The following is a 25,663-nucleotide window of genomic DNA, read 5'->3' as shown; positions in this document are numbered from 1 at the left end:
GCGTACCGAATATCATCACATACCTTAATTAAGGTCGTAGCTGTGCTATGCCCACGCCGAAATCCTGACTGTAATGGGCTTAAGACCTCATACCTTGTTAAGTAGAGGCTAAGTTGTTGATGAACAACACGCTCAAGAACCTTAGACAAAAAGGGAAGAATGGAGATAGGTCGATAGTTTGAAGGAGTTAAAGGGTTGAGAACTTTAGGTATTGGTATGATATAAGCTTTACACCATGCACTGGGAAACGAAGCAGAAGTAAGAGAAAAGTTAAGTATATGACATAGTATTGGCAGAATGTAATCAAGTGCAGCAATTAACATTTTCCTACTTATGCCATCACAACCAATTGCATCCGATTTAATAGCAAAAATATGACTCTTTATCTCAGCTGCGGTAGCGGTGCGAAACTGGAATTCAGGGGCCCCATGTACAGGCAAAGATCTTAGATGGTTAAGTGTACTTTGCTTAATTAACGAATCAAATGAGAATGTAGTGGCAAAATGCTTATTAAGACCATCCAAATCAGTGGCATGCGAGACGTGTTGGCGTTGACGGCCAACACCAAGAGAGGCTAGAAATTGCCATGTTTTACCGGTGTTCTTTTGGTCCACAGAGGAGTGAATATATTTGCGCTGAGCATCTCGACAAAGTCTACTACATTGATTCCGAAGTTTTTTATACTTAATAAGGTTAGCGGCGGATGGGTTTAACTTATATTTACCCTTAGCTGCATTGCGTTTGGACATAAGTGCTTTGATATCATTAGTCAGCCATGGTGCAGGAAGATGCTTAATTTTAATAGGTCGTAGTGGAGCATGTATATCGTAAAGGCCGATCAAAATAGAGTTAAAAATATTAAGTTTGTCATCTATTGAATTAGCAGCAAAGACAGTCTCCCAATCAATGTCACTAAGATCTTCCATAAATTTATCATTGTCAAAGTTTCGAAAGCTGCGTCGCATAACTATAGTTGGCTTTGCTTTAGGAGGACGAATTTTAAAAGACAAGTAGACCAAGTCATGATAGGAGAAAGCCTCTGCAGGTAGCTGTCCATGACTGTCAACAAGATTCAGCGAAGATACCATCATCAGATCCAATTGAGAAGGCATACAGTTCGGAAAGAAATGAGTTGCATGCGTGGGTAGTAACATAAGATTGGAACTGTTAATAATATTCATTAAATTTTTAGAACGGTGGTCGTTTTTTATAAGACACGTGTTAAAGTCACCCATAATAATGGTATGATCAACTGTGGATGAGTATTGTTCGAGTAAAGTTTCAAATGTTCCAAAATAATTAATATGAAGTGAAGGACAGTAAAAGACACCAAGAAGAAGTTTATTCTGACCACTCTGAACCTCAATAAATAAGTGTTCAGACGATTCAGAATACGTTGATGGAGACTTAGTTAAAATACGGAAGGGGATGTGACTCCGTAAATAAATTGCAACACCTCCGCCACCTTTACCCGTTCTGTCGTTTCTAATGAGATGGAAGCCAGGCAAACAGTAGGACGTGGAAGGGAGACAAGGTTTAAGAAACGTCTCCGACACAAGAATTGCATGAATGCTTTTTGTATCAAAAGAAGTCAGAAAATCGGAATAGTGCGAAGGAATGCTCTGTGCATTAATATGTACAGCATTAAAATTTTTAGAATATGGTGAAAATGTACTATCAAGCGCAGAGTTAAGCGGTATAACTGTACTATGGAAGCTGTCATTGGACGAAGACGAGCCTGTACAATAAACATCTTCAATATCTGAATTAGTTTCGCTGCAATTGCTATTAAATGAAGTCATTATATAATAAGTAGCAATAATTAGCAATTAAATATATATATATATATATATAAATGTAAATAAATAAATATAGTCAATAAGTTACGATAAAATTATATTCACTATTATATTTAAACTATTTATCAATGTAGCAATATTCTTCTTCGTACCAGCAAGTCCTGTAGAAAATCACTTCAAATGTACAATACATATCCAATAAATACAAGGAAAACAGTTAAACATTGTAAAAATAAAAATAATAATAAAAAAAAAGAAAAACAAGTTAGACTTGTAAAACAACTCTAAAGAAAAATTAAAAAAAAAAAAAAAAACTCCCTTAATATCATAACTCTAACTTGAACGTTGAGATTTAGGTACCTAGGCAGCTAAATAAAGGTCCAGTATGAAATCCTGTAATCTGCGCAGGCCCAAACTAATAAACAAACAAATCAAAATAATAATTATTTACAAAATTTGATAAATAACAAATAACACAATTTTAAAAGCCAAACTCAGTACACAATATACATAACTAATAATTGTATACGTATAAAAAAAAAAAAAAAAAAAAAACAAAATATTTGGGAATTTCTCAAAGAGGATATAAACATTAAAAACTGGTAATATTGACTTCACGCTTACAAAGCTTGTCTATGGTCGAAAAATGACAAGTGACATTAATGATCTAGTGACAACTACAATTGACAATTCGAAAAGTTAATAAATGTTTGTCTCTTTCAAATAAATCACTTGTGGGTATTTTAGTTATTAGCATAGGATTACGTTTATCAATAACACCAAAGTAAAAATCTAAAAATCATCATCACACAAGTCACATCACAAAGGATACGTCTATATGTACATAACTATGTAAGACGACCTAGTAAATACAACCGACACCGAGTTATTAGCCGGAGTAACTGATGTAATGTTAGAGAGATAGACATAAAGCAATAAAGAGGAATAATGACTTACCGTAGTAGTCAGTGGCGTGTGCTATATAGGGACTCCTCGGGACGGGCTCCAACAATTTCAGGATTATCGACAGAAATTGGCACCCGTTTAGCTCTGATTAGCACCGATATTATTTATATGGAACTTGGCTTTAAATTATTATAAAAATTATGTTTTGTATGGGATATTGTAACTTTTTTCGAGTGTTCGAAAGAAAGGAAATTTAACGAGGTATAAATGTATTATTTTATAGTTATATTATATAATTGAATTATATGGCAAAACAGCTACTATGATAGCCTCTAAAACATTTAATTATTAGAGTTGATTTCAATTAAACATAGATCCGTGCTCTTTTTAAAGAGTTTTTTCCAACATAAGTCTGTGACGTTAAAAAAAATTAAATCCCTATGGTATGAAGAGTTTCTTTTTAATAACATAATGGATGTCTAAGTAACAAAAGGAAAGTAAGTAATGTATTTAAGTACATAATGTAGGTACGTAATAAAGCAAGTTATTAAGTAATATAAAGGAAAGGAAGTGGTTTATTTAAATAAAGGAAGTAATTAAATAAATCTCTAAAGTAAATAATTAAGAAAATAAAGCGAGTACGCTTACATTATTTATAAGTCAGTACGTAAACAATATACGATAGTAAATAATGTGCGTAAGTTAATAAAGCGAGTAAGAAAAAGATGTAAGTAAACAAAGCAGTGAGGTAAATAATGTGTGTAGATATGAACGTAACGCTAACAAAGTCCGTAATTAAATAATGCAAATAAGTAAATAATGCACGTTGGTACATAAAGCGCGTATATCAAAAAGCGAGCATGGAAATAATGTGAACCACATTCTTTAGTAATTTAATTAGAATTAATTTACTAAAGAATGTGGATTTTAAATAGAGTATCAAATTTTTTAATGTATTTATTGCTCATTATTTTGGCTATGGCTTGGCTCCCACATCAGAGATAGCTATAATGCTGTCGCGGACTTTTTTAAAAAACTGTTTCAGAGCAACAATCCCACCGTACATTATTTCAGCGTACGCCAAGATAGTTCACAGATGGTAGATTTTTTTTCTGACTTATTCCAAAAGTGTTATATTTTTGAAAATTTAATATTATAAATGCGAAAGTGTGTATGTTTATTTGTCCTTTCTCCACGAACTAAGCGATTAAGGTGAGTTTTTAACCCAGGTCAAAGTCAAAGTAAAAAATATATTTATTCAAGTAGGCCTGTATGTGGCACTTTTGATGCGTACATAAGAATTACACGGTAGTGAGATGATGGCGATAACCACATTAAGGTAACGGTTCCCACAAGATTTGTGTAAAACTTACTAGAACGCGGGAGTCAGCTAGTATGTTCATATTTTTTTGGTCTGGTGGGAGGCTTCGAACGTGGCTAGTTACCACCCACCTACAAAAACGTGCCGCTAAGCGATTTAGTGTTCCGCTGCGATTTCGCGTAGAAACCAATTAGGGGGACTACCATACTCCTTAACAGGTTAACCCGCTACCATCTCATCGTTCAATAGTTATTGCGTGAAAGAGTAACATCAAACATAGATCCATTAATCTTCAACTTTCGCATATAATATATTAGTAGTTTGGGTCATATATTATATAATGTATGTTGATAGGTATATCAGAATCTACGCTAATGAATTAGGAAAAGTCCTGTATTACTAGTCGTAAGTAAAAAAAAAAAATATTCTTTGGATATTATTTCCACGTTTGAGCAATTGTGGCAGAAATACAGTTTAGTCCTTTCCTGTAGATCACTAGGAATTATTTTCGTTTATTGTTTTGAAGTTCAATTATGATTTATAAAATGAAAATCTTATAAGTCGGTACCTACTCGGGGTACAGTCGCTATTAGAATGTAACAAGGTCTCGAAGTTTCCACGCAGTCTGTGCGCTCGGCGAAGGCACCGGTTTCTATTGTTTTTCGCTCGACAGCCGATACTCGTGCGCCGCATGATTAAGAATGCAATAGGGCCTTTACACGCGTAAGATTGTATATAAGGATAGGGTGAAAAACATACTATGTTTTTTAACGTGTTCATTAAATAAATAAATATACTACCCCAATACACACATTGTCATCTAGCCCCAAAGTAAGCGTAGCTTGTGTTATATTATGTAAAATTATATTGCAAAATCAGCAGTGACTATTTTGCAATATAATTTTACAATTCCACAATACTTTTCTATCCTGTCCAATACAGTAATTTCTCTGGCAACCTGGACTTTAAGAAACTCACCAATTAATAAAAATAATAACATAAAGTTATTATTTTTATTTATTGGTGAGTTTCACCAATTAATAAAAATTAATAAAAATAATAACTTATTGTTATTATTTTTATTAATTGGTGAGTTTCTTGAGGATAGAAATAAATATATTACGACAATACACACATAACCATTTAGCCCCAAAATAAGTGTAGCTTGTGTTATGGGTACTACGATAGCTGAAGAATATTTTTATGAATATAAATACACATAAATACTTATAATACACAGATAAACATCCAGACATCGAAAAACATTCATGTTAATAACACAAACCTTTTTCTATATGTGGGATCGAACCCACGACCTTAGACGCAGAAAGCAGGGTCGCTGCCCACTGCGCCAACCGGCTGTCAAATTGCGTAGTAACCTCGATAATCGATTATTTTAATGCGTTTCAATACATTGTTTAAAATTAGGCCAAAAATAATTAATCTACTATTACCTTCGGTATCATGTTATATGGCATGTGTCGTCGACAATTCTCAGTCAATTTTTTTTTGAGTGTGTGTGTCGGGCTTAAACAATCAACTCATTGTTTATGCACGCAGAATAATTCTTAGTTCTTAGTAACAGATTGCACCTTGCAAGTTCTAGACCTACTATTAGCCACAGACAACGACCTCTTATAACAATAGGAGTTGATTTGGGAAGAGGTTACCTAGTGTGAGATTTTAGATTTTCTACCTACGGTGAATTATTATTGTCAGTTCATTTTATTTATTTGTTTATTAAGGCACAAATATGAAATGGTTTTAATAATAACAATAATCTCAAGAACATTCCGAAATTAAAAATATTACACATTTTGTATATAATCAACGCATCAAAAGTGCCATCTATTTGCCTATTTGAATAAAGAAATATTTGACTTTGACTTTGACTTTATTAACCCAATGAGAGGTTACCGCAGCATGGTAAAAAAAAATAACAAGTTGGACACAACTCAAATATAAACTAAGGTCCTACTAGTTTTAAAATGCACAAAAAAAGAAATGTTAATCTTTTTTTAATTCTACACATCTATGCATTCGAGGTATCGACTTAACAACGAATATCGAATCTAGTCATTGTTCATTAACGATCAGAAAAAAACATAGGTAAAGTATCTCACAATTGGCCAGGGCACAACCGAACTGCTTTTAAGCTTTTAATGTGACAAAAGTATAACTAGTATTCCATAGAACGGCCGACTGGCGCAGTGGGCAGCGACCCTGCTCTCTGAGTCCTAGGCCGTGGGTTCGATTCCCACAACTGGAAAATGTTTGTGTGATGAACAAAATACATACGCAGCGCTTGGAAGACTTGGAGTAATTTATTTTACTTTAATTTAAATTTAATTAAAAAATATAAAAATTAAAATTAATTACTTATATTCTAACTAATTTAGTGTTCTTTCCGAAGTTAGGAAAAGAATTGACAATATGCAAATTTAACTTAAAATGAAATGTTGTCGTGACGTAAATTCCTGCTTGGTTGCATTGGTGGGGCCGTGCTGCGTCTGCAATCTACCTAGGGCTGCGATATGTAATTAACATGATTGTTTTTCAGTGTCTGGGTGTTTATCTGTATATTATAAGTATTTATGTGTATTATATTCATAAAAATATTCAACAGCTACCTTAGTACCCATAAAACAAGCTACGCTTACTTTGGGGCTAGATGGCGATGTGTGTATTGTCGTAGTGTAGTATATTTATTTTTATTTATAGAGAAACGATTATAATGTTCGTCATCAACGCATTACCGGGCTACTACAGGGCCCGGGTCTCCTCTTCTCGGGAAATGAGAAGGGTTAAGACCGTAGTCTACCTTACTGGCCAAGTGCCGATGCGTAGACTTCACATTCCCTTGAGAACGTTATATGGGACTCTCAGGCATGCAGGTTTCTTCACCGTTTAAAGCAAGTGATATTTAAATTGCTTCAAATTTATAAATAAAACGCACATAACTCCGAAAAGTTAGTGGTGCGTGCCGAGGCTCGAACTTCGTCTCCAAGAAAGGAAAGCCGAAGCCTTACCCACTAGGCTATCACCGCTTCTTGACATTATAATGTTAAAAAATATTAATAAACGCATATTTTAGTTTACAACCTTACTAATATAAATTGCGAAAGTCTGTTTATGTGTGTTTTGGTTTGTCTTCCGTTAACGCCGTGACTAAGCAACCAATCAACTTTATATTTGGCATACTCACCAAACTGCCAAATACGCCACAAACACACACACACCCACATACAAACACGCAAGCAAATTACTATGCACTTTAAATAAGTAAGGTCCTTTTTATATATTGTAAGGAACTTATTAACTTATTCAATGTATCATGTCTATTATTTCTAATATCATTACAAATTATTTTTTGTTTGCATACCTACCCTCGTTTTTATGTTTATTTCTTGTTATGGATGAGCGGTATCCTCAGACACAGGGGTAGTAATACTTCCCTTAAAATAAGGCTCCAGCCATTAGTGTTTTTATTTACCTTTAATTTTATTTACCCAAAAAAACTTTTTTTTTGTAAATTTCCTTATCTTCCAGGAAAACAAGCGGTTCCCAGAGATTCGTAATAAACGCGGACAAACATCGCGGGCAACAATAATTGATGTCGTATGTCCAGGGAATAGGAGGTCCACCAACGCTGCGTTTACCATTGCACGGTCGCCATTCCAGCAGCTTGAGACCCCAACGTCAATTAATTCTGCGAGCTAAATGCCCATTTAAGTTTCACGATTTTGTTACCTACCAAACCAAATAGGAGCAGCGTGGTGGGTCTATGCTCCAAAGTTCCCTCCCCAATCAGAAAGCAGTCGTGCGGTGGACGTTAATAACTAACTCATTAATTTTATCAGTCGGGAATCCGATTTGTCTCTCAATTATTATTTAATATAATATTAAGTGTTATAAAAATTAAGCTTAATTTGCTATAATCAGCGAAAACCAGAAGAATCTGTATGGTGTAATTTATCATTTTATTTTTCGTTTCGAAACAAATCTTTATTCTTCGGTAATGTACCCTCTACGCTTTCCCTCCAAAACTCTTTGTGTTGCTCTTTGCCTGCTTTTCGCGAAGTCTTAGGAAATATTCGATTGCGCCGTGTACGGACTCCTTAAAGCATAACTATTTTACTATTTTAAAACACAGTCAACAATGTGGCAGGTACATAAAAATTGAAACCAATGGCTTCTGTGTACATGTTTATAACATTAGCTCGGAGTTCACATATAGGTATGATACCTACCTTGTCACAATAACCACCCAGTCAACTACGTTACGTAAATATTCAATCAATCTGCATAATCAGAAATGCAGCGAGGAATGCGCCTGTAGAGCCGGTTTTAATGCCAGTTTTCACTAAACCTAAACGAATGCCTAAGGATTTAGGCGATGCCTATTAAAAACGAACTTACATTACACCAACTCTTAGGTGATAACTATAGGTTAACGATGGATGCCTAGGAAACTCCTTAGATTGGACGTTATTTATTTAGCCAATTCTTTGTTCGTCGTTAGTGAAAACGGACATAGATGTATCTGCTTAGAACGTCCGAAGAGCGATGAATAGCCGTGATATCACTTGTGTGCTTTTAACCATGATCCATAGTCTCTTGCGAATCGACCAGCCTCCAACGATCGAAAAATCCCCCTTCGCACGGGATTTGTAAAAAACCATAATAAACGCAGACGAATAAAGCGGGAATCAGGTGGTTAGATTCGTTAATATAATACAAGGCTTATCGATTGAAGCGAAGAAAACGACTTTTGGAAATACCTACAGCTTAGTGCAAGGAAATTTGATGAATAAATACATTACTTATGGCCTTACAGTGTTATCAATTTCATTTTTAAATCATTAATTAAAACCAGCTTTCCTTACAAAATGCAATAAGTTGGCATCAGATTCGTGCTCTCCGTGAATTGGTTCCGTACTTTTTGCCGGTTTCTTTTGCCTATAGCAAATTTTGTTAAAAGAGCCGAAAAAAGTTTACACGGAACGTAAAGTCTCCGTCCCATAGTTACTAATGAAACGAATTATTAAATGTTCTCAATATATATATTTTTTTTTTCGACAATACACACACCGCCATCTCGCCCCAAAGTAAGCGTAGCTTGTGTTATGGGAACTAAGATGACTGATGAATAATTTTATGAATAATATACATAAATACTTAGAATATACATATAAACACCCAGACACTGAAAAACATTCATGCTCTTCAAACAAACATTCTCCAGTTGTGGGAATCTAACCCACGGCCTAGGTCTCAGAAAGCAGGGTCGCTGCTCACTGCGCCAATCGGCCGTCAAATAAAATATTGGATGGAAGCAATCATTGCTTTGCGGAAACCCATGATATGAAAGCAGGAGAATGGTGTTATTTATAATTTCTTCAATACTTATATTTCACACCAAAAAAATCTTCGCCAATCTACGCTACGCACGTTTCGCTCCGGAACTGGAGCATCAGGATATTTTGACTTTACAATGAATTATTGTCAAGTTTGTGTTACAAGGGATATAATTAACGTGTTCACCTGCTCAATCAGGGGAACATGGAATACGAGAAGTTTTCACTTGTGTGCCAGTGATCTGAGTGTTGATAAAGCTTTAGGAGAAGATAAAGTCTGAAGTATCAATAATGTGAGGTATTTGGAAACCAATAAAAAACACTATAATAAAAATTACAAAATTAAACAAAAAGACGGTATCAGGACATTGACGGTTCTACAAAGTTGTCAGTTACTTATGGTATTTTGACTGTTAGGCACGGATCCCTAATAATAACCAGTTTTGCCGGAAGAAGAATTATTAATGACCTTACGAATTACGATGTTTCCGTTATTAAAATTCTCGTTGACGACTTTTTTTGCACCGATATTCACAGCGGCTGTCATTAAGTTTCTCACTAGTAGGTCTAGGTCCCTAGGAGGAGACATTCCGGATTTCCGTTTCAGAACTGATACTAAGGGTGCTTTCAAATTAGAACTGCAACTACGAGTGGCCTTAGCGTAAGTTTTCCACGATGCAGCGTAACTCTGCGAGGACCGAACGACCAAGTTTGACAACTCCATGCAAATGGTGCAGATTTATATTTATACTCAAAAGTTGGTCAACTTAAGATAGTTAATAAAATCAAAGATAAGTTAAATCTGGATAATAATTAGATAAATTGTTAATTTTTAGTAGTTATCATTTATTATGCCTTTATGTGACCTTTACAAAAACATTTTACTCAAATCTTGGGGTGGCTGGAAGAGATCTCTTTTAGAGATAAGCTTTCTTTTATTTACCTCATATAATAAATTTTGTAATCACAATTTCTGGTACATAAATAATAAATAAATTGATATATTTATGGGACTTAACTTTACTTTACGGGACATAACTTTTTATGGGATGAACTGCCCGGCTGGAAAATTATACGATATTTCCAGATATTATTTGAGTAATTTATTAACTGACTTTGCAGATAATAAATTACTCAAACTAGTATGCCCCCATAATTTGAGACCCATTGGGCTGGTATTTTTGCACTGGGAAATGTTCCGTAAGGCTTCTTGTTCGAAAGACTTTTTGTTATAAAACTTGTACCGTTTAATTGAATGAAAAAAAAAACTGTAGGTATTGGGGGGGCGTTAAACTCAGTGAATTAATTTATGTTTACGTCACTTAACCTACAATAAGGTTTTTTTTAGTTATTGTGGTTTCAAGTAATGTAATGGTCTTGGATAGAAGTACGCGTTACTTTGCGGAATTCTATGATATACAATGCAAATTAAGCTTCATTTTGCAAAACTATGCAAATTTCGCTCCGACACCAGAGCGTGCTCAGAAGATGTTGTCTTTACAGTAAGTTAACCAGATTTCATTGTAAAGTTAACATCTTGTTGATACTACTGAATGCTCTAATGTCGGTAGGAGCGAAACGTGCGTAGAGAGTACATTGTCGAAGATCTATTTGGTGTGGAGTAAAAAGAATGAAGAAATTATAAATCACAACGTACATATTCTCCTCTTCGATTTCGCTTTATAGTATTGATAAGTATATACAATAATTCTTCTAATGCCATTGCAAAAATAGATTATGCGTGAAGATCTGAAATGTTATGTCTAGAGCTACTTATAGCTTGTTAATGTTGGATATTAAGACTATTGTATAGCCGGGGCAAATGTGTTAGCAATAGTTTTTGAAAAACTATTGCTGTTACGCTGAGCCTGTCTTCCACGTAGAGTGCGATAGGGACAGCTGTATGTAGCTCAGACTGAATTGTCTATAAAATCATTTAAATTTACAGGTTAGCCCGCTACCATCTTCGACTGCATCATTGAGACACAGGTGAGATTGCATTCAAGGGCTAACTTGTAGTGAAATAAAGAACAATTATTAATCATATTGTGTATGATGTATTTGTGTAAACTAGTTTATGTATTATTTTGTAGTTATTCGAATGTATGTATTTTAACATTTTTGTACAACCTGCAATCTGTTCTCCTTTTTTCTCTTCCTGGCAGAGATCGCTATTCATCGATAAGGCCGCCTTTTGAATTATATTTCTCTCTTCATGTTTCTTTATTTCTCTTGATGTGGTGTGCATATTAAGAGTTTATTAACACATTCAGAACGGTTGCATACGTGATAACGTTAAGTCTTGTTGAAAGACTCAACGGCGGAAATCATAATGTGTATATGGCGCAAATGCACCTCCTGCTTATCATCTCAAGCTTATTAAAGTCCTGTAGCAAGCCACGCGGCGGTCATACGAGTGGCGGATAATAGAACCGCTTGAAACTACAATGCAGCTATATATTGCCTTATTGAATAGAAGCAGTCGTTACTTTGCGGAATTCCATGATATACAAAGAACATTATCTAAATACTACCAGTGGCGTGCACTTCGTACATGCACAAATGCACTGCCTATCCTCCAGTTGAAATATAACTCGTATAGGAGGAGGACTTTTGGCATTTTTTTAGCAATCTTCCCACTGTATGCATACCCTGGTAAGAAACCCAATGCACGCAACTGAATACTACCACAAATTCAAATTCAAATTCATTTATTTCAAGTAGGCCTACTTTATAAGCACTTTTGAAACGTCAAGTATGCATGTTTGTGTGACTCTACCACCGGTTCGGAAAGCAGATTCTACCGAGAAGAGCCGGCAAGAAACTCAGTAGTTGCTCTTTTCCAACATTTACAATCATTTTGCTATCTTGCGGGAGATGAGAGCGAGGCTGGCTGCTTCCATTCTACCTTGTCATTGAGGAATTCATCAAATGTATAGTAACCTCGCTGTACTAGATGCGTTTTTACACATTTTTGAAATGTATGCATTGGTAGGTCAAGAATTTCCTTAGGAATCATGTTGTAAAAGCGTATACTCAACCCAAGAAAGGAGTTCTGCACCTTTCGCAGACGATATGCAGATATCACCAATTTATGACCGTTTCTGGTAAGTCGATTGTTAATTTCAGCTTTTGATTTATAAAGAGTAATATTTTGCCTCACAAAGACTATATTACTATAAATGTATTGCGAAGCTACTGTAAGAATACCTATTTGTTTAAATTTTTCACGAAGCGATTCGCGTGATCCAAGTTTATATATTGATCGTACGGCTCTTTTCTGTAGTATAAATATACTATCAATATCTGCAGCTTTTCCCCACAGCAAGATCCCATAGGACATAATACTGTGAAAGTATGCGAAATAAACAAGCCTAGCTGTTTCAACATCGGTAAGCTGTCTAATTTTCCTGATTGCATATGCAGCAGAGCTGAGTTTACTCGCTAGGCTTTCTATATGGGTACCCCACTGTAGCTTACAATCTAAGGTCACTCCTAGAAAAACAGTGAAGTTTTCTATTTTAAGTGTTTCTCCGTTTATTATGATGTTTTTATCATTTTTTTTTACGTTAGGCAAAACAAATTCCAAACACTTGGTTTTTTTTGCATTTAAAAGTAAGTTATTAACAGTAAACCAGTCTGACACATGTGACAAAGCACGGTTTACGTCGTCAAAATTATCTTTGTTTCTATCAGTCTTAAAAATGAGAGATGTATCATCTGCGAACAGTACAATCTCACAAGTGCCCCTGACATGGTGTGGCAGATCATTTATATACACCAGAAACAATAAGGGACCCAAAATTGAGCCTTGTGGGACACCCATTAAGGCAGATGATCCCTTAGACTTTATGTCTTTTACGCATACCCTTTGAACTCTATCACTTAGATAAGAGGCAATTAAATTGAGTGCAACGTTTTTGATGCCATAGTGGCTTAGTTTTAATAACAACGTTTCGTGTTCAACGCAATCGAATGCTTTGGACAGATCACAGAAAACACCAATGGCATTCTGCGAACGTTCCCAGGCATCGTAAATATGCTTTATGAGTCTTGCGCCTGCATCCGTTGTACTACGACCTTTAGTGAAGCCGTACTGCTCCGGATGAAGTAAGTTATTTACATTAAAATGATTTAAAAGTTGATAAAGTATAATTTTTTCAAAGACCTTACTAAGAGTTGGCAAGATTGAAATAGGCCTGTAATTGTTAAGGTCATTTTTATGACCGGATTTAAAAAGAGGTATTAATTTACTACATTTCATTAGGTTCGGAAAAATACCCATATGAACACATTCATTAAAAATTACGGCTAGATAAGGGGCAATAACGTCAATAATGTTAGAAATGACCATCACCGACATACCCCACAGATCACCGGTTTTTTTCAACTTTAATAACCTGAAATTCTTTACAATATCTATTGCAGATATATGTTTAAAATTAAATAAAACATTGCACTCTTTAACATTATCTCTCAATATACGCTGAGCTTAGAGAATCTGTTAACAAAATGGGAACATTCTGAAAGAAGTTTTCGAAAGTATTAGCAACCTCCCTGTCAGACGTCACTTTATTGTTATCAACAATAAGTTCAAAATCCACATCACGAGATTTAGTTTTTCCTGACTCGTAATTAACTATTTTCCAGGTTGTTTGTATTTTGTTATCAGATTTCATTATACTATATTTAATGTGTAGCGATTTCGCATTAGTGCAAACATTCTTAAATATTTTAGAGTATTTTTTTACGTGTTCTACGAAAGTTGGAGTATGATTAAATTGTATTTCATCATACAGCTCATACAACTTCTCCCTACTTTTATATATACCTACAGTAGCCCAGTCACTAAATTTTAATTTATTACTGACATTGATGTGCTTAAAGTTGAGTATTAGTTATACACAGTTAATGAGTATTAGTTTGGTTACAGACGGACGGATACTTAGTGACAGTTGTTACGGAACCCTAAAAGTTGAGGAATTTCTGGGAAGGGTCACGCACGCTGTCTTTCGTAAAAAGTATGTAAAAACCAAAACAAGTCTGCCTTCCAGCTTGATAAAGATAAACGCAACAAAAAGAAATTACTTTAAAAAAAGAGGATGTTTTATATGTTGCTTGCTTGTTTAGTGCCGATCGCACCATCCACCGTAATAAGCCAGCGCTACGGCCTTAACTCCTTCTCATTTTGGGAGGAGACCCGTTCTCTGTAGTCTAGAATTAGAGTTTTAGAGTTAATGAGTACCTACCCAAAGTGTAAAACGGGACCTTATTATCAAGTTTCCGTCCGTCTGTCACCAAACTGTAACATGAAACGTGATAGGAAGACACAGATGATGTAATTCTGATTCCGCTATAACAACAAAAAGGGGTGCCCATTCAACAGACATGGTTTTTTTTCCGTTTTTATAAATAATGGTACGGAACCCTCCGTATGCCAGTCCGTCTCGCACTTCGCCGGTTTCTATTTTCATTTAAAATCCGTATAATATAATATGATTATTTAACTGTGGTGTAATTGTTGGGGCGAGGCGTTAGTAGAAGAGCGAAGAGCAGCAATCAGTTCGGTCAGAAATCCGCGGCTAACTCGATTGCGCCGAGACCTCTCAATTGCGGCCGAGCGGCGAGCGTCGCTTGACATTTGACACTGCGATCTTGTTATATCGAGGTCACGGAAGCTGGACAATTGAATACGCTTCCGTCCGGCCACTTAGCCTCATTTCTGTTTTTATTCATCGACAAGTTAGCGCCTCCCTGCGCTCGCACCGTCCTTAAGGGGTCCATCCACAGGGCAAGATACTAGCGCGTGTAATTACACGTCACCATCACACATCTGACTCCAGTCATCTGGCGCCAGTCCGCCGTAATAATAAAATAATAAACTAATTTATACCATACGATACATACTTAAATATGAGTAAGAATAAATCACCTAATGTCTTATTTATTGCTCAAGATAATGGGCTTTAACAGCATGTTTGGATATGTCTAGTGGCCTTGACTTTCGTATGCTTATTGGAAGTGCATTCCACAGTTCAGTAGCTTAAACAATGCTTATAAAACTTTGTTTTATGACAAGGCGTGCTCAAAGTCAGCGTACGACAAGAACGCAAATCTAACTGCGCTCCAAGAAAACTAAATGTTTCCTTAAGGTAAGAAGGTGATATGTGTGCTTTGTGGCAGAAATAAGATTGGCGGTTCTGTCACATAAAGATCTCCTACTTAAACTTGAATGGTGTATAACCGCTTCATAACTTAATTATAAATATACCCATCTAATCTACTGACTGCTATCTCGATTCAACCAACTAAACATAAGTAGATTGCAAATGATCTCGTTTATTTAAATACCGTTAGGCAGTTAAGTTAGTTAGATTCCTACTTAGTCGTTCTCGCGTAATTAACTTATAGCTTTCCCTAGTAGGCTTTTAAATTAAAAATATACATGCCAGACTATCTATTAGTTCTGTCTGTTTATATGTATATTATAGGTATTTATGTATATTATTCATAAAAATATTCATCAGTTATCTTAGTACCCATAACACAAGCTACGCTTACTTTGGTACTAAATGGCGGTGTGTGTATTGTCGCAGTATATTTATTTATTTATTTATTTATTATTAGTGGTTCGAGTAGTGAAAGTGTATCAAATAATTAAAATAAAGGTGCTTTTAAAGTTATGAAAATTAAGCTTAATTTGCTACACTCCGCGAACAGCAGGAGAATCTGTATGTTGTAATTTATAATTTCTTCAATCCTTATACTCCACATCAAACAGATCTTTGGCAATGTACCCTCTACGCAAGTTTCGCTCCGAAACCGGAGCAACCTCAGGGGATGTTGACTTTACAATGAATAATTAACAATTCTATTATTATTATTCTATTATCTATACAATTATTCATAACGAAAAGCGCGTTGAGGGCACATTGCCGAAGGTCTGTTTGGTGTGAAGTATAAGTATTGAAGAAATTATAAATAACACCATATAGATTCCCCTGCTTTTCGCAGAGTATAGCAAATTATGCTTAATTTTCTTAAATATATCATGGAATTTCACAAAATAACGCTTGCTTCTAGCCAAGCTTTTAAAGTTGTTTTTTTTTTCTTTTCAAGAAAGCAGAAAACCCCAGTTTGATTGGAGATGATTATTTTATTCCCTCGTTTTTTTGCTCGGTATTTACATTTGATTTCCTAAACATAACCAGGAAAGCTCGGTTGTTCAGATACTTCTCTTTGAAGTAATTAAATATCACTTGCTTTAACTTGTTTTATTATTAATTTAGAATACTTTATTGCACAAACTTAGAAACAATACAAGAAACACACAAGAAAACAAAAAAAAATTAAAAACGATTAATAAAAAAAAAAGTACAATAAAATATTCAACAGTCATCTTAGTTCACAAAAATGTTTACGCTTACTTTAGAGCTAGATAGAGATGTGTGTATTGTCGTAGTATAGTTAAAATTATTAACATCCGATTAAGCATGTTTTTTATGGGAACGTGGAACAATCGAGCGAGCGAGTAGAAGTGACCTCGCTTGTTGCCATGGACCGCGCTGCTGTGAGGTGTGTTGCTTGTTGCCATGGCAACGTTTTCTATTGCCCGCCATAAATTAATAGCTCCTTTCCCCACGCCCTCGCCCTTCCTTATTAAATATTACTAGCTGCGCCCAACGGCTTCGCATTATATCCTTACTAATAATGTCAATACAAAAATGAGTCTGAATGTGTTTGTTTCTTATCGTTTTTTAATTTATTTATTCAGAACACTGGAGGTCGCCAGAACGCCGAGGTCTGAGGGCGCTCCGAATCCGTGTTTAAAAAGAAAAGTCATTTATCGTTGAGCCGGGAGCTTGGTGAGTACGCAGTGTACTTTGAGTTGCGTCACATAACTCAGCGGAAATTGCTTAAACTGAAAATAAAAAGCCCTTTAAAAGCTCTCCATTGGTTTAAACCATTTAGAGAAATGTAAAAATAATATTATAACGTTTTAGTGCATTATTGTTCATGGTTTTATTTAATGCCTAATTTATACTGCCGATTTACTACTAACTGCTGCTAATTTGACAGCCGATTGGCGCAGTGGGCAGCTTTCTGAGTCGATCTTATTTTATGTGACATTAAGTAACTTGAGAATGCGGCAATAAATTTCGGTACTGTCACCTCCAGACCTGGGCTAACTTTTTACACTTTAACTGACTTACATCGACTGTTAGTTTTAAAATACAAGATAAAAGTAAACAACTTTGTGAATAGAATGTTTGTGTTCAATCATGTTTTTTTTTACAAATACAAAACTTTAGAAGTACAGTAAATTTCTTTGCCTTATTATCCCGTTTTCCTCACTTGGGCACTAACTTAAGCACAAAATAAGAAACTGGAGACTTGTCAGGCAGCAATTGAGAGGAGCATGTTAAATATTAAGAAATCGGACAGAATATGTAACAATACCATCAGAGAACTTTCAAAAATAGAAGATGTTACAATTAGAATTAAAAAACTCAAGTGAAATGTACGGGACATATAGTAAGAGGAATCGAGAAATGGAACAAACATATTTTATTTTGGTACCCAAGAAATAGAAAAAGGAATCGAGGCAGACAGTTTCGAAGGTGGGAAGACGAATTGATAGCAGTAGCAGGGAAAACATGAACTAGGAAAGCTTTAAACAGAAAAGTGTGGAAAAGAATGGGGGAGGCCTTTGCCAACGTTGGGTAAACAAACTAAGTTTTCAGTGTCTTTAGACTCACCAGAGTCGTTAATATTAGTGTGAATTGTAAAAAAAAAAAAAAAAAAAACAAAAAAAACTGTGTCTGAATAAAGGCTTTATTATTATTATTATTATTATTTCCCCACTTGATTTTTCTATGAAGGGTTGTCTGGAGAAGATCCCTTAAGACCACCTTCGTGCATTTTTTTTATTTTTTTTATCTTTTGTATATGCTTTATCTTTACCTACCTATCTATCTAAACTGTGCAAGTTAGCGTGTGTCCATGACCGACTGCTTCGTCTCTCACAACAAATTCCCTTACTATTTTACTTCTAAGTATATTGTAAATGAAGGTAAATGATTTGCAGACGTAAAATGAAGATGAAAGCGAACAGGTGTGGACATTCGTATTAACACTTTCGCGTCACTTCAGTATCGTCACTTCATATACGTGTTAAAATGTCAGCACTTTTAACATTTTACGATCGCATTACTAATCCTAGCTATTTTTAGCCGTAAGCAGAAATTATTGCGACACTGTCATTGAGTAATCAAATATATACTAGAGCAGTCAGATCCAACGGTATCAACAAGCACGTACGGTTACGTGGGCGACCATAATATCGTATCGACTAGTAACTTGAATCATTTGCGACTACACTATAGTGAGTAAAGTATTTGGATATACAAGATGTCACATTAGGCAGATTGATTTGCTTTGAAACTACAGATGTCTCGACAAGTCTTACTAAAACTCGAGAACGGCTGGACCGATGTCGCTAATTTAGGTCTTGAACTATGCGTGGATGACCAGTGAAGTTTTAAACGGTGAGAAAAATACTAAAAACGGCTGCAATATACATAATTATTCTGTACGTGGGTTTGTCAATCAACTCCTGTCTCACAGCTGGACTGATTTCGATGAAATTTGTGTGTGTATTTCAATGGGTTCCTGGATGGTTTGAAAATATAATTGGACCCCGTAGATGGCTCTGCTTTAAGGTCAGAAGACGTCTGCCGGTTCCGCTAATTTGAAATAAAATACATACTTTCTCCGTTTCTGGTATTTAAAGAAGATAAACTTTGTCCTTAACAGGAATTAATAAGAATAAATCACACTTCTTTCTAATAAGAAAAACAACACAAATTGTGGGCATCCGCTAGTTAATAAAAACCTTCATCATAACATGCCTCAAAACGCATCTCTAACGCATCATTAGTAAACGACTAATGCCTATGAATTTTATCAGTCAGGTATGCGTTTTTGCGGAATAATGAATCTTGCTTGGAGAGGACATCTCTAGAACGTAATACATTATTACTTATTGGACATTTATATATATGTCATATGCCGTATGAGTATAAAGACAAACGTTTGTACGTTTAAAAATAAACCAACAGCCATTTTAAATGGAATCGCTGTTAACTGGAATAATATTTACTCAAGTAACGTTTTATTTAAATATAAATTATATTGTGTGTAATATTTACATAAACTACGACTGGAAAAATACCTATAGAATTGTGCTTGCCTTAACCACAGGTTTTAATTATTGTTGGGTCACAAATGTGCTTACTTAATGTGACGCGGCTTAAAATCGATGACTTTTGAAATATTGACTAGAAATATAAAAATTAAAGTCAGTGGTTTCTTTATTCAAACAATTTCTGTGTGCCCGATAAAGTATATTATATTATATTTACATTTATTATTAAATTTTCACAATACATATTTTAGTTTGGCAGTAATATAATAAGTATCACCATCACTGTAGTATAGTACCTATAGTGTTTGTGATAGGTAATTGTTTTGTGATAAATTCGTAACAGCCTCTCGTACATGCCTATTCTTGAAGTAAAGCCGGTTTAAAATTTTTTTTACACTTTTAGTACAATTTGAGAAAACTGTTTGTTTTGTAAGGTTGTTTACTTGGCCTTAAATTTAGCAGTAGGTATGTAACGTAAGAAAATCGAATATCGTGGATATGGCAAAAAAAAACATATTTATTTATTTAACTAGGTAGGTAGCTAGGTAGTTAATAGAAGTTTGATGCACTTGAATTGCACTTTAAGTAATGGGAGGACATAAATCTGAGAGCTAAATAAATTGTACCTCTCTAGTCATAAAACTGGAATAGCAACAACTAGAAATTGGGCCTACGCCAGTTCTCCGTGTCAGCAAACTCAAAGAAAAATAGAAAACTTTCTACATCCAATTTGCTTTCTAACATACCTACCTATTATTGATTTCTACACCTACAAAACTGTATTCATTTGAACATTATTGAATACGTAGATACGTCTATTCAGGTACCTAGGTACCTACTTACTTCGAAGAAGTGATACACCAGTGACGCTCATTAAGGAAAACAATACCTACCTAGGTACGAGTACCAAACAAAACAATAAGGTAATAAATATAAGGTGGTAAATGGAACGTATTTTAACTTCCAAATATAGGAAGTTTTTTAATAAAAACCACTTCAAAGTGACTTTTGTAGACTTTTTGCAATTTTAATAGGTACACGATAAGCGTTTCTTGCACCTATAATTAAACGAAAAATTTGTTAAAATATAAATAGGTAGGTACAACTGAGTACAGATTTATTACAACTGCCTATAATTGAAGTGGAAATAACAACGTAACCACATTTAAAGAAATAAAAAAGTATCTCGAAAATTAGCTAATAAATCGTACAAAATACATTGCACAAATATAACTATTTATTTAATACGAAACCAACGTCTAACGTAAATCTATTAATATTACATATAACTAAAATATTATGATCATAATATTTTTAGAAAAATATAATAAAAAGTTAATGTAAACAAAAGAACAACTTACATCAACAACGCGACCTCCCGCCGTAATCATTTTTTAATTTATGCCACTGCAGTCTGCGCCGATAACAAAAAAAAAAACCCCGATGCACAAACACTTTATACAACACACTCTTTGCTCCGATTCAAAAACTATTCACAACTTTCGAAGTCTATCTGTATCTAATAAATGTGCGCCACGAACGGCGCTCAGTTTGCAATGCACTCATTTTTCACTTTCCGACAACAAATATCTAAGTAAGGCACAAGCCACTTTGGGTTTTAAATCGTAAAAATCCTCGATCACTTTTGATTTGACGCTCGCGGCACTAAACACATGTACTGAGTCTAATTCGGATCGACTCCAACTTGGCAAAACACAAAACTGAATAGTTTACCACTGATGCGTACGCTACTACCGTATAGCTACAGTCTATATGACGGTACTCTGCAGGCGAGACAAAGACGGCGACTGAGTTGTCAGCGCGAAAGCCAAAGGTTAACTGTGGTGGGAAAAGGGATAGGTATATTTTCTGTTGTTGCGTATAAAGTGTCCGGTATTCCCGTTTGAGAATTTGTGAGGTGTAGCTGGCTGCGATAACGCCTGGTGGTGGTCAGCAATAGCAGCTGACCTCTATAGATTATCTATAATTATAAACAAGCTCGTTGGACCGTGTAGAAATTTTCATCAGAATGGAAAAATACACTTAGATGTGTAAAACCCACATCTGTTACCTACACAAACATGTGATAATAAATATTACATGTAAAACAACAATTTAGTTACTTTCAGATTTAACTACAACAGAATCAACACTTATCTAACAAAGACTCTTTCAGTTTAAAAAAAAGAATTAATGCAGTAAATACTTGATTGTTCACTCATAATCATCCAGTTTACATCACATGCCTAATAAATACATCATTAGCTAGCGATTTTTTTGTCAAGAAAAACTTAGAAAGTAGAACTACAGTGAATACAAGATTCACTCTAAATCTCTAAATCCTTAGAGCGGTTTATGAGAAACCATTTAGGCACATAAGCTGAAACTATGTATGTATATGTATTTACATAAACATATAGGTGGTACGTGAAGTGTTCCCTAAAAGTATTAAGATAACTATGTCATGACAAAATAAATTGATAAAATATTTTATTAGTGATTGTTATCATCATTCATCATTCATCGATAAATAACAATATCTATTCCGCGCTGTACATCACTATGACGTGTAGGTGCAGGTATATATATTTTTTAAGTCTATCTTTCCTATCTATCTTATTGAATTCTATTGCATGACCATTCCTTTTGCTAAGTTTTAATTCTATAGTAAGTTAACAACTTGTCAAATTCAAGCATTATTAATAATTAAATATTCTTTTAATTCTTACTCGCCCTATTTTGTGAATGATCTTTTCATTACTTTTTCAGTAAAGTATCATCATTGTCATATCAACCCATTAGCGGCCCACCGCACCCCGGCTAATATGGGCAGGAGACAATTATGTCCCCGGAGAAAGAATATAAATTTACCTTCTCCCACAGCTTTATCAACTCTCAGAGCACTGGCGCACATGTGGAAATAATATCCAAATAATAGATGTGTATCAATAAACGGGGGTAAACTTGTCCTATTCCATGTTCCCGTGATTTAGCAGGTGGGCACGTTAATTATATCTCTTGTCAGAGGATATAATCGGGGTATATAATTTTTATCTTCCGCCCAAGCTAATACAAGCAAGCTAGCACAGCTTTGCAGGGCACCCGTTATCTCCACGTAGTTCTCCACGCCGGCCCAGTGCGGATTAGTGGGCTGCATACGCCTTTGAGAACATTATGAAGAACTGTCAGGCATGCCCGTTTGCTCACGATGTTTACCTTGGCCGTTGAAGCAAGTGATATTTTAATGGCTTAAGAAGCACACAACTTAAAAAATTTAGAAGTGCGTGCTAGGATTTGAAATCCACTACACTAGGCTGTCATCTCGCTCTCAATTATGATCATGCAAATATAAATAAATCGCGGCGTAATTGCATTCTAATTATAATTTTTATTAAAGTAATTTTTTCTTATCTCTAATTGTGATGTCGACTGAGATCTGATTTACATATTTTATCTGACAGACTGACAGACTGACAGCCTTCGGGTAGACATACAAAGTAACTACTTAGATCACCCGTGACTACTTAGTTCCAGTTAATTTGTTTAACAAGATGAATAACACAAATAAATTATTCAAAACTATTACCGAACGATTCCTGTAGTCTTATATTTGAAAACTTGGGGAAACTTATAATATACTAGCTGTTGCCCGCGACTTCGTCTGCGTTTGATTTTGTTTTTAAAGTATTCAGTATCGCTAAGCCTTCAATGAGTATAGTAGTATATATATATAACATGTGACTCAACTAATTATAGACAAATAATTTGCAATAAAAAAAAATTGCGACTATAATTAAAGGTAAGCTATCCTATCTCTTAAGTTGGACCTGACTGCTCACGGTGTACCAATTTAATTTGAAATCGGTTAAGTAGTTAAGGAGTCCATCGCGGACAAACATCGTGACAGGAGATTTATATATATTAAGATAAGATATATCGATAGAGAACCCTTAACAGATTTTCATTGATTTTTTGTCGCAATCGCATCGCGCAAAACTAGAGAACGGATTTTAGTGCAAATTAGCATACTCAATAGTTGTTAAGCCGCTCTAACATTTATGTTATTTTTCAGTCCAAAATTTTAAGTTCGGGCTAGTAAACTATTCCGATTACTTCAAAATCTAAAGAAGCGCGGACGAAGTCAAAGAATGTTACACGCTAGTATTAAATATGTAAATAATGATTTGTTTTGAATGAATGAGGTGGTTAAATGATTTTTTTCAAATTCAAAATTCATTTATTTCAAGTACGCCTACTTTAGAAGCACTTTTGAAACGTCAAGTCGGTCTGTTTGTAGTGACTCTACCACCACCGGTTCGTTAGGCAGATTCCACTGAGAAGACGAGCTGGCAAGAAACTCAGCAGTAGCAACCACGATTGGTTAAATGTGTTTTAATATATGTTTAAACTTAGGTAAAGGTGGATCTAATATTACCTTCAGTATCATGTTATGAAAGCATATACACATCCCCACAAAGGATTTCTGTACTTTTCTCAGACGATATTATGCAGATATCACTAATTTATTTCCGTTTCTAGTAAGTTGATTGTCAAAGATTTTAAACTAAGATTATCGTGGTTAATAAATATTTCTTAAATATAGTTGAACGGGTACATACCACGATAACATTTTTGGATTTGTGAATATTTCGACCCAGTTGCATGGATCGTGGTCACGACGGGGCATATTATGTAGATATATATTATATTTAAGAAAAGTTGATTGTTTATATCGACTTTTTGTTTATAATTACTTATGTTTTGCTGTATAAAAATTATATTATTTGTATGTATATTTCCAATATATTATATTTCTAGCTCTCAAGATTTAGATAAAGATTTGTAACTATTTAGATAAGATCTTTGCTTCTTAAATTTATCTATATAGGTGTCTAAATAAACTCAAGACACGTCGCTGTGAAATGAATGAATGAATGAATACACTTTTATTGTACACTAAAGAAAAAAAGCAGTTACAGAGATATAAATATATAGCAAGAGAGTACAATTTGGTGGCCGTATCGCTACATAGCGATTTCTATCAGGCAAACAATGCGTAAAAGGAAAAACCATAGAAAAGAGGTAGGTGGTGCAACTTATAAGATTTAAAAATTATAAAAATTTATAAATAAAATATATATATATATTTATATTTCAACATATTACATATAAATACAAATAAGATATAAACATACATGAAATTACCCTCAATTAATGTAAACTACTAACAATCATACATAAATATGTAAATATATAACATAAATACCTATATAAAATTACACACTTAAAATGATCCTTTTTTTTACTATTAAGAATGACATATTGCAGATTCGATGTATCCGATCGTACCTACACCAGGTATTCCTGTTTCGTGGGTGCCTATTTACAATTTAACAGTTAAGCATCAGGTGTCACTCGAATATGATGAATTCGAGTGACACCATCATCAGCCTATTACAGTCCACTGCTGGACTAAATGCCTCTCCCAACTGGAGGATTTGCCCAACATGCTGGGCAGGCGGGTTGGGGATCGCAGTAGTATGTTACGACCAACTACGGCCGCAGCGTCCTCTGTGCTACTACGGTAGCACAGAGGACGCTGCGGCCCGCTCTCCGTTATATTTCCTTAGTCGCCTCGTACGACACCCGCGGGAAGAAGAGGGATGGTGACAACTGCATTCTGATCTGCCGTCGCCACAAAGTCAAAGTCAAAAATATCTTTATTCAAGTAGCCCATAGGTGGTACTTTTGATGCGTACATTACATGAGTATTTACTGTAGTGAGATGATGGTGATAACCATATTCGTAAACTTAAAACTAGCGCTATGAGGGATCCAAATTCGTCCTAGTCTAAGAAGCCCACAACAAACTTAGCCGGGTGTTTTTTTTTGTTATCACCATCTCACATTGTCATTTAAAATTATTAGAAGAGCAACCCGGTTAGAGCAATCATTCTCACCGAAGCTTTTTTATCGAGTACGTAGGTAGTCCTTTATACTATAATAGGAGTTTTCTATAAGCTTACTTTTAATACAAACTTTGAACTTTTTAAGAGACATCTCCGAGATTTCA

At 34.9% G+C, this 25,663-nt stretch overlaps 1 protein-coding gene across 1 annotated transcript in view; it reads right to left on the bottom strand.

The window, feature by feature from the left end:
• Window positions 1-21,355, bottom strand: part of LOC120628680 (protein halfway) — a 49,893-nt gene extending 28,538 nt beyond the window's left edge. The window contains exon 1 of the mRNA XM_039897236.1: window positions 20,952-21,355. Coding sequence (XP_039753170.1) covers window positions 20,952-20,981 — 30 coding nt within the window. The 5' untranslated portion in view covers window positions 20,982-21,355. The remainder of the gene's footprint in view (window positions 1-20,951) is intronic.
• Between the last annotated feature and the right edge of the window lie 4,308 nt (window positions 21,356-25,663).

This window comes from Pararge aegeria, chromosome 13, assembly GCF_905163445.1.
Source record: "Pararge aegeria chromosome 13, ilParAegt1.1, whole genome shotgun sequence".
NCBI lineage: Eukaryota > Metazoa > Arthropoda > Insecta > Lepidoptera > Nymphalidae > Pararge > Pararge aegeria.
The sequence above is the reverse complement of the archived record's forward strand: the minus strand, read 5'-3'. Positions and strand labels throughout refer to the sequence as shown.